The sequence below is a fragment of the Danio rerio genome, chromosome 20, assembly GCF_049306965.1.
Source record: "Danio rerio strain Tuebingen ecotype United States chromosome 20, GRCz12tu, whole genome shotgun sequence".
NCBI classification, from domain to species: domain Eukaryota; kingdom Metazoa; phylum Chordata; class Actinopteri; order Cypriniformes; family Danionidae; genus Danio; species Danio rerio.
In genome coordinates, this window is record NC_133195.1 from 4595443 (window position 1) to 4610309 (window position 14867).

General features: G+C 38.4%; 1 protein-coding gene across 2 annotated transcripts in view; it reads left to right on the plus strand.

Annotated features, from left to right (window-relative positions):
- bcl11bb (BCL11 transcription factor B b) overlaps nucleotides 1–13575 on the plus strand; it is a 68319-nt gene extending 54744 nt beyond the window's left edge. For both annotated transcript variants that reach the window (XM_073934038.1, XM_002667860.8), the window contains exon 3: nucleotides 10796–13575. In XM_073934038.1, coding sequence (XP_073790139.1) covers nucleotides 10796–12750 — 1955 coding nt within the window. In that variant the 3' untranslated portion in view covers nucleotides 12751–13575. The remainder of the gene's footprint in view (nucleotides 1–10795) is intronic.
- Nucleotides 13576–14867: the final 1292 nt, after the last annotated feature.

Sequence of the window (14867 nt, forward strand, 5' to 3'; positions counted from 1 at the left end):
CAAAATAGTGAGTTTGCTTTGTTTTGTAAAGTCGCAATACATGTAAAATGAGACAAATTACCATGAGAAGCTAAATTTAGTTTTTTCTAAATATTCTAAAATTACTTGAGGAAAAATTAAATTAAATTAAATTAAATTAAATTAAATTAAATTAAATTAAATTAAATTAAATTAAATTAAATTAAATTAAATTAAATTAAATTTAGCCAAATTAGAACCTTTTAAAAAATTCTTACTAAATTCATTCAAAATAAAATAAAATAAAATAATAAAAAATAAAGTAAAATAAATAAATAATAAAATAAAATAAAATATAGGCCTATTTTTTATTCTTACATAACATGTTTAATGTTTGGCATGAATTTTTAAAAGGTTCTAATTTTATCAAATAGAATAAAATAAAATTAAATTAAGCCAAATTAGAACTTTTTAAAAATTCATACTAAATTCATTAAAATAAAAAAAATAAATAAAGTAAAATAAAATAAAAATTTTGAAAATAAAATAAAATATTGGCCTATTTTTTTTATTATTCTTATATAGCTTGTTTAATGTTTGGCATGAATTTTTAAAAGGTTCTAATTTGGTTAAATTAAAATAAATTATTTATTTTATTTGTAATTTTTTCTTTATTTTATTATTATTATTTTTTAGAATATTTAGATATTTTTAGGAAAACAACACCAGAGTATCAATTAATATTTTTTAGGAGTTTATATCCCGCAAGCAGCACATATCAAAGAGGATGTGCGCACACACACACAAACACACACACACACACACACACTACACTGCAGGATCTGGAATTTAGCATGAAAACATCAGACTTTGCTCAGGAAACTGGTATGGTGGTTTTGGCCCCAGCATGTGGTCTGGCTTTCCACTCATCATCTTCCTGCCAAAATCATTTATTTTATTGTCATAATCATTTATCAAAGACAACACGATGGCCTGTTACGGCGTACAGCTCAATCAGTGTACAGTCGCTGCTATCAGGAGAAATCCAGACAGAAAGACGTGTAAAATTGAAATCTGAAGTATGTCAAGTGCTCAGATTCTTAAATTTTAACATATCAACTAATAGTAAGCAGTATTAAAACATGATAAAACGTTACATGCTAAAAATAAATGCCGGGTTGTTTTAACCCAACTTTAAGGCAGATATGGTCAAATCTAATGTTGAATTTTTTCAGTAACATTTTAATGACACTTTTCACTTTTAATTTTCACTTTTAGCTTATTTGTTGTATTTTTTTTAAAAACAACTCATATAAATGGCAGTAGAGGGTGATGGGAAACCAGTTATTATTTTTTTGCAGTTACATTTAGTATTATTAAGAGCAAAAGAAATAGAACAATTAACCTAAAGTTGCTTCAAAGAATCATTTCTTTCATTTGTTATTATGTATAAATAAAATGTTATTTCTAACAACAGGATTTTTTTATTTTTATATATGCTGCACACTCCGCATAGTCATCAGTTTTGTAGTTCATTTAGCTTCCCTTATTGGGACAGAAATTGCACAAAACCATTTTCAAATAATCTGTAATACTTAAAGTAATGATGTTGTATTCCTCAGCGCTTATCATATTATCAATTTATTGACTTATTAAATTAAGAGTTCACATTTAGATATTGCTTGATGATGATACTGAACTCAGGTAGTTCTAGCCTAGAGTAGTTTTAGCCGGGCTACTTATAGTGAGTTTGGATTAATCTGATCAACTAACTAATGGTTATAGATAAGACACCAGCTGCGATCAATCATTTTACGTGTTCCTCTCGAAATTAGTTTGTGAAACTTCACTTCATAGACATTGTCATAGATTTTATATAACATTATAGATGACTTAAATCAACTTCAAATGTTTAATTATTTAATTTATTTGTTTTTATTTGTTTGTTTATTTATAAAAAAGAAAGTATTCCACAGCACTTTATTGTTGCAGTTCCATTTATTACCACTAGAGGCACAGAAAGCAAAAATAATTAACTTTTATAAAAATAACAACACTTCAAATGCTTTTTTTTGTTTGTTTATTTATTTATTTGCTTGCTTGTTTGTTTATTCATAGAAAATAAAGAATCCTTTAGTTCTTTGCCTTTTCGTTGAAAAACCTGTCAGAAAAACAGTCATTATTTTTGCAGTTCCATTTGATTCCATTAGAGGCTCAGAAAAAAACATTTAATTGACTTTGTGAAAACAACAATATGTCGAATGTATTTTAAAAATTTATTTATTTGCTTGCTTGTTTATTCATAGAAAATAAAATATTATTTAGTACTTTCTCTTTTTTATTGAAAAACCTGTCGTAAAACAGTCATTATATTTGCAGTTCCTTTTGATTCCCCTTGAGGCTTAGAAAAAAAAACACTTAATTGACTTTATAAAAACAACAATACGTCAAATGTTTTTGTTAAATGTATTCATTTGCTTGCTTGTTTATTCATAGAAAATAAAATATCCCGTTTTTGTTGAAAAACCTGTCGGAAAACAGTCACTATTTTTGGAGTTGCATTTGATTCCATTAGAGGCTCAGAAAAAAAAAAAAAAACATTTAATTGACTTTGTGAAAATAACAATACGTCGAATGTATTTTAAAAATTTATTAATTTGCTTGCTTGTTTATTCATAGAAAATAAAATATCCCGTTTTTGTTGAAAAACCTGTTGGAAAACAGTCACTATTTTTGGAGTTGCATTTGTTTCCATTAGAGGCACAGAAAAAAAATTTAATTGACTTCATGAAAACAGCAATACTGCAAATGTTTTTATTAAATGTATTTATTTGCTTACTTGTTTGTTTATTAATAGAAAATAAAGTATTCTTTAGTACTTTCTCTTTTTGATTGAAAAACCTGTCGGGGAGCAGACATTATTTTTGCAGTTACATTTGTGTCCACTAAAGGCTCTTGAAACAAATTTAAATGACTTCATAAAACCAACAATATTTCAAATGTTTTTGTGACATTTATTTATTTGCTTGCTTGTTTGTTTGTTTGTTCATAGAAAATAAAGTATTCTTTAGTACTTTCTCTTTTTGATTGAAAAACCTGTCGGGAAACAGTCATTATTTTTGCAGTTCCATTTGTGTCCACTAGAGGCTCAGAAAAAAATAACCTAATCAATTAACGTTCCAGAAAAAATCAATTCTATGTTTATTTGTTCAAAGATGTTTAGAAAGAATAAATCAAGTATTCAAAAGTACCTTTTCACTTATTTTGCTTGAAAAACCTGTCTGTAAGCAGTCATTATTTGTGCAGATCCATTTGTGTCCACTAGAGGCACAGAGAACTTTATTAGACTTCATAGAAACAACAAAATGTCAAAAGTTTTTTGATTTATTTATTCCTTCCTTAATATAACATATTCCACAGTACGTTTCTCACAGCAATGCATAGGCATTGTTTAGTTTCCCCACAAACATGAGCGCTCGCATCCAAATCACATCCCGGATCCCCTAGAGTGTGTCGGTGGCACCGACAGCAGTGTTGCACTACACCTCTGTGTTCCTCATTAGCATAGTGGTCTGGCCCACTGATTAGCCACGATCATCACAAACAAGACATCAGTGATGCGAGGTGAGGCCCCACAAGCCCCTGGGAGCCCCAGATCACAGGCATGCTAATGAAGGCCCGCGCGACTGCGGCGCGAGGTGTCAGCCAGCCTTGTGACAGGTGCACTGAGGGGACGTTTGGGAGGAGGGTGGGTCCGGAGGGGAGCGAAGGCGTGTCGTCGTCCCCATGGCATCACCTCGTCCTTTGTTCTCTATGCAAATCCGCTGCTGTGGCTTTCTTTCGACAGCTAGGAATGCAGAGGGGCAGAGATATGAAAGTGCCAGGGCGAGATGTGTGCGCATATGTTGGTGCATTGCTATTTTAGAGTTGTGGCATCATCGTATTAATGGGTGTAATTAGTTACAAAGTAGATAGTAACTGTAATTAAATTACTTAGCTGATGAAAAAGTAAGCACTGTCAAAAACGGCAGTGATTTTAACGGTAAAAAATTACTCAAATGGTAAAAATAGATTTGAGAGTGCCAGGGGGAGTTTTGTGCAGGTATGTTGGTGCATTGCTGTTTTAGAATTGTGGCATCATCGCATTACTGGCTGTAATTAGTTACAAAGTAGCTATAGTTGTACAAAAAAAAAACAGCTTTTTGTTCAAACTACTTATTTAAAATGAGCAAAAACAACACAATTATTTAGATTTTTTCATGATAACTTAATTGTTTTATGTTCAAACCACTTCAAATTGTTAAGTTAATTGATTTGTGTTGGCACAACATGAAATAATTGTATAACCTAGCATCTTTTACAGTGTACTGAAATGAAACTAGGTTTAAAAGCAAAGTAAATACTGTAAATATGGCAGTGATTTTAACAGTAAAACAACTGCTAAACTTTGAAAAGGCATAAGAGAGAGGCATTGTGAAAAAAAATACTAAAACGGTAAAAAAATATATATGTGTATGTATGTGTATAAATACATATATATATAAATAAATAAATAAATAAATATATATATATATATATATATATATATATATACAATATATATATATATATATATATATATATATATATATATATATATATTTATTTATTTATATATATATATATATATGTATATATATTATAATTATATATATTTTTGTAGATTTTTTTTGTAGATGCCTAGAATGTATAAACCAAGTATTCCACATTACTTTTTTGTAATTGTTTTCTGTTTTGGAAAACATTATCTAATTCATTATTCTTGCAGTTCCATTTGTTTCCGCTAGATGCTTAGGAAACAATTAGTTTTATGTTACATCTGCTGTTCAATGCATTGCTTTAATTCAATGCATTGCTTTAGTAGCATGATGGTGTATAGCAGTTGTGTAAATGAAACTGAGCTCCTAGTGTGTTTCTCTGCTTGTGGATAAGCTGTATGAGATTATAATTAGGGTTGAATGATGTCGACCAATTTGGCATCGTACGATGTCTACTGTGGAACATCGCGATGGACGATGGCATTGTCGTCATAGGCGGATATGATGTATGTGAAAGGTTTGACAGAGTGCGCGTGACGTGTCTGAAGAGCAAGGAGGGATCTGGTGGTGAGGCTTGAGAAGGGTGCGCGACTTATTTGAGGACTGGGAGGGAGATGTGCGATTTCCAGGAGATTATCACTCGTTTGCGGGCATCCAATGCATTTGCGGGAGACTCTTGGAACTTTCGGGAGACTTGGGATGTCTGAATATCACTTTTAACAACTATGGTGAGGCGCAAACGAGCGGTACATCCTTGATTAACTGTCTGACCTGCACTGCTCACTGGAGCTCAGAGGAGTGCTTGCATGACAGTGTGTGTGTGGTCACGTGATGTGCGTTTTCAGCGATTTCATGGACGATGGCATCGTCTATCGGCTCAACCCTAATTCTAATAATTAGATTTTTCAGGTCAAAAAAGGTTACTTGCAGAAAGCTTGAATTGAAAGTAAATTAAGTCAGAAATCAATGGCAATGTATGACCCTAGAGCAGGGATGGGCAAACCGGATCCTGGAGGGCCGGTGTCCTGTATAGTTTTGCTCCAACCCTAATCAAACACACCTGCCTGCAGCTTTCTAGTAATCTTGGAGACACTGATTAGTGTTTTCAGGTGTTTTATTAGTGTTGGAGCAAAAGTCTGCAAGGACACCGGCCCTCCAGAATCAAGTTTGACTATGCCTGCCCTAGAGCACATAACCAGTGTTAGGTTGCATGGTTTTATGTGTAGGTATATCCAATAATAAATTGTGTGAGTCAATTATCAATTTATGTCAAAACGATCATGGTCCATGAAGATATTTTGTAATTTTTCTACTCTAAATAGATCAACGTTTCATTTTTGTTTAGTAATACACATTGCCAAGAATTTGGACAACCTTAAATGCGATTTGTAGATTTGTTTTAAACCCTTTGTGTTTTTAAAATAATAAAAATAAAGGTAAAAAGGCACTGATTTACTAATGCTGAAATAAATTAAAGTTTAATTTTCTAATGTGTATGCGTTGAGATTTATTTAGTGAAGTAATTAAATTAATTATAGGGACAAACCCAACTATTTGGTGTACAAAAAAAGTGTCAATTAAATGTATTTGGAAAAACAACCCAATGTTGGGTTTGTCTATATTTTAGCCAATATTTTTAGAGTGTAGTAATTCAGTAACTAACCCAAGACTGCCTAAAAGTCTTTGGAAATTATCAAGTGAGTTTATAAATTAACACATGTCTCTACACTTGCCATTGAGACGACAAAATGCACACATTTGCACAACTTTGTAGATGCATGTGTTATGAAAGGACATCAAATGTGTGTGCAGATTTGTTGAACATCTCTGGCAATCACATCAAGTGCACAAAGAAAATGAGACTGCAGCAAAATGTACATTCCATGTACTCTACATGTGTGCAAATATGCAGGTTTGGTAATCCTTTAATGAAGAAAAACGTGTTTGACCCCCCCCAACCCCCACCAAAAAACGTAAGTGTGTGCAAATGTGAAAAACTTGGCATCATGGGCATTGAATTGTATGCAAATGCTTTACACATTTGCACATTCTCAAATACCCCTGTGTTCTGACATCATCAGATGCACTTTGCACACGTTCACACATGGATTTGCATTTGTGAATTGAAAATTACTGTAAATGTGTGGCATGGATTTGCCCACATGTACTGCTGAAGGCAGAATTATTAGCCCTCCTGTGAAAATTGTATTCATATTTAAATATTTCCCAAGTGATGTTTAACACAGAAAGGAAATGTACCTTTTATACTCCTTTTAGTGTTTCCTTTAATATTTTGTTTGTTAGAAAAATAATTATTTCAGGTCATGCTTTATTTTGATGGTCCGTTTGTCGAATTTAAGTTACAATGCATCCACATGTCAACTAATTCTCATTAGATTATAAGTAGACTGTTTGGTTGGGTTGGGGCTCTATTTTGACGGTCCATGCGCAGAGCGCAAAACGCAGGGCGCAAACGCTTTCAGGGCGTGTCAGGACGCGTTTTTGCTAATTTAAGGACGGGAAATCTGCCTTGCACCACGGCACATGGTCTAAAGGGGTTGAGTTTATTTTCTTAATGAGTTATAGGTGTGTTTTGAGAATAAACCAATTAGAGTCTCATCTCCCATTCCCTTTAAGAGTCAGCTGCGTCGCACCAAGAGCGCATTCGCTATTTACAGGACGCAAAGTAAGTCTAAGTGGAAAAACTGAGCATTTCACTAGCAAACAGTTAACAGTTTTTTTAACAGAAAACTGTTAAACAGAGCATCTACTGCGTGAGAATGAGAGATAATGGCACAGACATTAATTACGCACAGACATCAATTAGTCTATAAATAAATACTTTTGTTTGTTAAGCGCAAATATTCGTTTCAAAACTATTTCTAAATTCAGTTCTAATTTCCAGCAAACGAATAAATGAATAATAATAACAAAGTGTGCTCAAAAACCTGAGTTATATCCTAAAACACATGCTGTGCCCCATATGGACTAAAACCTGAAAGGTGGGCAAATCTAAGCTTGTTTTAAATAAAACAAATATAAATATGGATATAATAAATAATACTGCTAATAATAATAACATTATACAAAAGCAAATTGTTATGAATGAACTGAAAAAGCCTCCCGAGAAGAAGAAGACATAAAAGCAGTGATTTTTCATATTTATGTAGGCTAGAAAATAATGTTTTGTAATATTTTAATCCTTTATATTTATATCCTATATCTATTCTTATTATATCCTATATATCCTTAATATTTAAATGTTTTCATATGTAAAGATATTTGCCTATTGCTCTCTTGTGCGTATTAAGCAGTGCGTAAGCAAGGCGCAACTCTGCGCCGGAGTTTACACCGGGTTGGTTTTGGTCTAATGAAAAATCTATTTTAGTTTCTCTAAATATCGACGCGCCAGCAGTCCGCCTTCCTTTTTAGAAACCAGCTTGACCAGCCTGGTTTTGGCTGGACTTCCAGCTTGGCTAGGCTGGTCAAGCTGGTTTTAGCTGGTCATCTCCCAGTCTGACCAGCTAAGACCAGGCTGGAAAAAGCTGGAAACCAGCCTGGATGTGGCCAAAACCCCTCTAAAACCAGCCTGGTCAACCTGCTAAAACCAGCCAACCAGCCTAGGCTGGTTTAAGCTGGATTTTCAGCAGGGCCCCAGAACATCTGCATGCATTTGCACTTTTTTTCATCTTTATATTGTGACATCATGAAAGGAGATTCACACGTTTGCATTGTGGCATCATCAAACCAGTTTCACACATTCACATATGCTCATATGTCCTAGCGTTGTGACGTTACCAAACGAGCTGCACATTATCTCACACACACACATCTCCTAGCATTCTGACAACGTCATGTGAGTTTGGCGCATTCGCACATCATCACACGACTATTCCATTAGTCCAGCCTCAGTAAGTGATTGGTTTGTGCTCTGGTAATGCCGGAGACAGCGGTAGCTAACGCTAATGTTGTTTCCCATGTGAAACAGCAGCGCTCGCGAGTCTGCCAGATTTGTTCGCAGATAATTAAAAAACACCCTCCAGCCCCTCCTCCTCACTTTTCCGTCACTGCATTCATGCTCTTAAAGGGAAATTAATTGCCACAAAATGTTGAAATCAACATATCTAAACCCAGGTCGAAGGTCCCTGAGGATGGGCTAATTGGCCGTGAGGTTTTGTAATACTAAACCCAAGAGAGGGGATAAGTTTAGTGTAAGACCCCCTCTGCGTACACATGCTCATGTGTCATTAATCACATATCCTGTACACACACACACACACATACAGAAGACATGCTGTACAAGATGAGAAGGCTACCTCAGACTTGTTAGCACGCATGCCAGCTCTGTAATATAACAGCCACAACTCAATTTAGCTGTTTAACCTGTAATCCCTGCAATATTTATTGAAGTGCAAGCGGGAAGAAAATTAGGCTATTAGGCTCTTGCAATTGAATACATTGAGAGGGGAAAAGACACTCTGTTAACTGGCAGTTGACCTCTGCGGCCCGCAGCGAACGGTTTCATGGACGCGGACCACGGTAATTACTGCAAATTGAATCACAGAGCGAGCAGCGATGATTCTGTAATGAGCATTTTTATTGGCCGGAGCGCTTCGCTGCGACATGGCCCTCCCAGGCCTCTGTAGTGTAGCACACCCACATAGAGAGTAGGACCCAATGGACCATGATCAGATGGAGATTTGTGTTCCTGAGGAGCCTGATGGGTAATTTCACACCATCACCCCACACAAGCTGCTGTCACAAGACATGGATCTCTGATGGGTCATTAGCATATCCTAACTTATTCACTACGGGTTTCTCTCCCTCGTTCTGGCTTGTTTGGAAAGTTGATGAAATTTGTCTTTAGTCGTCATTAAGTCTGCCTGTCTGTTAGCTGACACGGTCCCTTAGTAACATATGGTGTTTTTTGTATGATGTGATAGGATGCAAATTGCAAGAGCCCGAGCACGCAGTTATGTCGGGGGTAAGATTGTGAGCGCACACGCGCAAATGCGTATATTTATACATTGCACTCTTAATGTCCATCTGACGTCCTGTACGACCATCGGTGGAATATGGCTTGTTAATGAGGCTTCGGAATGTGTCCGTTGTTGACTTGGGCAGCTGTCCAGGGCTTGGAAATAAAAATGAACAGCCTGTGTGTATTTTAGCATCTAATCTCCGTCACCTCTTTTCTCTTGTCCCCACTCTCTTAGCATCTAGAATCCCTCCTGCCAGGTGTCCATTTAGCGGCTAGCCAATCCAAACACAGGCTGTGGTCATACAGAACCATTCACTCCCTCCAGTTTCTGAAATATGATTATCTTGACAATTATCTAGGGGCACACTTCAGCACTCAGACGTCTCTTCTAGTGTAAATTGTTAAAATAACTGCAAAATGAAACAGTTTTGTTTTTTAACAACAACACAAACTCCTGATAAAATGTTTAGAATTTCAGTCAGGGTCACTTCCTAGTGACTCGATTGCCACTAGATTACATATTATGACACACAAGACTCAATAGTAATGCATTTATTAAAATTTGATATCAAACAAATATTAGCGTAAGGGTGCTAACTGTGCCCCTGACTATGTCAGGCGTACGGACCTGTCAACATGATTCCCTTTCATTCTCTTTCTTTCTTAATCCTCTCTTTCTCTTTCTTTTGCCACAGAATTATCTCCATATGGAAATAGCGAAAGGTGGGGGGGAGTGAGTAGTTCTATATTAACGTCTGGCTGACATTAGCATTAGCACAATGAGTTGTGGCCTGTGGGCGATACCTGCCATCTGCATTAGGCTCCAGCCCTCGGGGAGCTTCCCTGCTCTCACTAACCCCCTAGTGTGACTAGTGTGATTCTGGGTGAGTCACTTACAGGCAGATCCTCTTTGACACAGCTTTAGAGAGCAGCCGGCCCTGCCACACAGTAGATAACCCGCTAGGCTATCAGAGGGCTCTTGTCTCCCCTCTTAGGGTGATGTAATTTTCATTCAATCTTTTAAAATGGCTGTCGCCGCAGTGCAATGAGATGTCTTTCACATGTTGCCCGTTTAATTTTTAAACAGAAATGATCCATGAACCTCGCCATAGAGGACTCTCTTAGCTTTGATTACATTCAGAGTCATCACCGAGAACAAACAGATGCTCAAATGACATGGAAGCTATTAAAGTCAAAACTCAGCTAGCATCATATAAGAGAGTTAATAGCTTATATATGTATGTATATTAATTCCATCAACTTGTTTTGTGTCTTGCAGGAAAAGATGAGCCCTCCAGTTACATCTGCACCACTTGTAAGCAACCCTTTACGAGTGCGTGGTTTCTGCTGCAGCATGCACAGAACACCCATGGGATACGCATCTACCTGGACACCCACCCTACTAGCTGCTCTCTTACCCCTCGCATGGCTCTTCCTCCACCACTGGGGGCTGATGCCTTGCCCCGTTCCCCACTTGCCAGCTTTCTGGGTGATGGCAGCAACCCTTTCCAGCTGTTGCGTATGGGTGCCCCACTGCTACGAGAACCGCCGCATGGCTACATCGAGACCCGCTTGCCATCTACGCCACCCTTTGTAAGCCCTCCCCCACCACGCCATCCCCTAGAACGCCTTGGCCCAGAGGAGATGGGTCTTCTGTCCCAACATCCAAGTGCTTTTGAGCGGGTGATGCGAATGACACCAATGGGCATCCATGAACCCTCCATGGGCTTCTCTCAGCGTCTTCGTGAGTTGGCGGGAAACAACAACAATGGTGGTCCAACTCCGCCTCTTTCACCTAACCGCGTACCTCCCATGCATCGACTTCTCAGCCCCACTCTCTTCCAGCATGGCTCCAAAGCTCTACCGTTCCTGCCCACACCCTCACAGCCACCATCAATTCCGTCAAGGGGAAATTCTTCATCCCCGCTAAACCAGGTCGGCAAAGCCAAGTCCTGTGAATTCTGTGGCAAGACTTTCAAGTTCCAAAGCAACTTGATTGTGCATAGACGTAGCCACACTGGCGAAAGACCTTATAAGTGCCATCTCTGTGACCATGCATGTTCACAGGCAAGCAAGCTAAAGCGCCACATGAAGACGCACATGCACAAATCAGGCTCTATGGGGAGTTCACCTGAGCAGGGAGGGCAAGATTCCGCTGGAGAGGGGCTTAAGAGCTGTGAGGATAATGGCACAAGGGAGGGAATCGATAATGAGGAGGAAGAAGATGATGAAGAGGAGGAGGAGGAGGAGGAAGAAGAGGAAGAGCAGCAAAATGGGAGCAGGCCTGATTCCAATCTAAGCATGGACTCGGAGTTGAGCAGAAACAGAGAGAATGGCCCAAGAACCACTCCAGAGGATAAGCCTCTGGCCACTGATAGAGTGACAGAAAGCCAATACAACAACCTCGACAATCACTTGAGACTGCCACCAGGCAGCAGACCATGTGAGGGGATGGACAGAGATTCACAAGCAAGGGAGATCGACAGGGACAGACAGCCCATGGTGAATGGCAGAGGCTGTGGCCCGGAGGATTCCATCTCTGCGATGTTCCATCGTAAGCCAATGCCCATTTCCAGCTCCAGCCTCTCTGGATCTTCCGCCAAGCGGATCAAGGTGGAGAAGGATGTCGAGCTGCCGCAGGTGCCCGTTATATCCCCTGAAAATGTGTATTCTCAGTTGCTTGCTGGCTATGCTGCATCTCGTCACTTCATAAGGGAGCCCTTCCTGGGCTTTAATGACTCTAGGCAATCGCCTTTTGGCACTCCTTCTGAGCACTCTTCATCTGAAACAGGAAGCCTGCGCTTCTCCACCCCTCCAGGGGAAATTCTTGAGGGTGGTGGTATGTCAGGGCGCAGTGACAGCAGTACACCTCACCTCCATTTGCGGGGTCCTGGGCCAGGAAGGCCACCTAGCTCCAAGGAGAGTCGACGGAGTGACACCTGTGAGTACTGTGGCAAGGTGTTCAAGAACTGCAGCAATCTGACCGTGCATCGGCGCAGCCACACAGGTGAGAGGCCTTACAAGTGTGACCTGTGCAGCTACGCTTGTGCCCAGAGCAGTAAGCTTACCCGGCACATGAAGACCCATGGGCAGTTTGGCAAAGAGGTGTATCGCTGTGACATTTGCCACATGCCCTTCAGCGTCTACAGCACCCTGGAAAAACACGTGAAGAAGTGGCACGGTGAGCATTTGCTGACCAGTGAGGTCAAACTTGAACAAGCTGACAGAGCTTGAGACCACTTAGCGATGCACTGCATTATGGGTTTAGCTGGATAGTCTTTTTCTTGACTATATATTTTTTTGGAGTGTTTTGTGTGTGTGTGTGTGTGTGTGTGTGTGTGTGAAAAACTGCCACCTGAGAAACAAGAACACAGGGAAATGTTAGACTGCGGTTCTAAAAACCCTTCTCGCATATCCCAGTAACTAACAGAGGAGTAGTCCACTTGGAATTCTTGGAGCCTTTCTACTGTGCAATAATTTCTGTATTTATTGGATTATTTGTAATGACAAATGGCATGTGCCGGTACATTATGGATGGGTTTCTGATGCATTCTCTTTCTGAAATTATGTTTCTACACCCCATCTGATATGACAAATACTGAGATTTTGGCTTTCAGCCAGTTTTGTGTTCTAAACTAGTTTCCTCAAAGGAAACAAATGGGTAATTTCTAAAGAAGAGGTCAACTTCTAAAAATGAGAGAAATGTTTTACATTATCATTGCTGTCAATGGCCACACTTCTCATGGGTTATATTCAGTAGATAGATACAAAGCACTGAATGTCACTTTGACAATAAAATATTCAACAAGGGAGCAAAAAAACCCAGGGATGTTTTAAGGCAGCTGATAGGCAGTTTGACTGCATCTGAATGAATTTCTTTGGACAACTTGAAATGAAATTAGATTGAATGAAAGTTCCCCAACTAGTTCATATATGAGAATCACAACATAAAGATTCCCTGTATATAAACAGTGTTGAGGCCACCAGTGTTGCATTCCTGACTTATTTTTCCAAAATAGATTTTTCATAGCCAATATTTTCAACACAATCTCACGGCAATTCGTAACTTTTTTATTTAGTGGCTAATTCGTTTGAATTTAAACGATCTAATTTTTACAGTTTAGTACGATTTGCTCATCCCCCAATGACGGTTGGGTTTAGGGGTGTGGTTAGGTGCCACGCCTCCTTTTTAAATCGTACAATTTCATACAGCTGAACTCGAATGAATTATCCACTAAACTGCCAAAATGCAAAATACGTTTTCTCGTGAGATCAGGCTGATATTTTAGATTTAAAGATCAACATGTTTACATTCACTCAAACTAGCATTCATTTCACTTCTTCATCTCATTCCTCAGCTATCTCCTTCAGGGGTTTACAAACCTCGCAAACAAGGCCAAACACTTTCATAAGTATTATATTAGATTGTTTATCGTGCAGTCTTGACTAGTTCATAGTGGATGTTAAATTACCACTATTAAATTATCAAGGAACTATGTTCATTTATAAAATAAATCCATCCTGACAAAATGGCCGCCAAAATAACCACAGGTGCTCACCTGAAGTAACCGTAAACACAGGCCAATAATTTGCAGTAGCATTCCATGCACCATCCTGTGCGACGTTCAAACCGCAATCACTGAATTGTGTTGGGGCTTTCTGGAAGCCCTGGGTGACTGCCTGCCCTCTAAAGGATCCCAGGATTAAATAATTTCCTCATTACGACCTCTGTTCCCACACACTGAATCGCCTCCACCTGTTTCCTTTCATACATCGTCAGCTCAAATTTACACGAGCCTCCGTCACTCTTCTCCATTTGCATATTCACTAACATCCTGCCATTTGTATTCGGTGGCTTTTACAGTTTACATTTGTGACTTGAATTTTAAAAAAAAAGTTAAGCTAAAGCTGCACATGCTGCCCTCTTGAAAATTAAAGGGTGCGTTAAAAAAGAAATGTACAGCACAAGGACGAGAATCCTTTTTAAATATGGATGTGTAGTTTATCACCTACTTAGATCCTTTGCAAACCTCTCTTCGCGTAAATGACAGGACGTGGCCGCAACTTGAAAGAAAATCAGAAGGAAATGTGTTGTAGTCAAGGAAGCGAGACGAATTTAAGCGCTAGCAATGGCTTTTCGGAGACAGACAGAGCTAGACAACACGGACGTGCCTCAAATTGATATTCAGCCTTTATCTTCTGAAGCAGTACACACTCTTGATAGACAACAGAACAAATCTCGTTTGAGTTCATTTAGAGGAATCAAACCAAACACAGTGAAAGGATTATTAAAAGATGGTTGTACATTTATTGGGGAAATGTAAAGGGTGTTTCATTTTCAAGGAAACGTC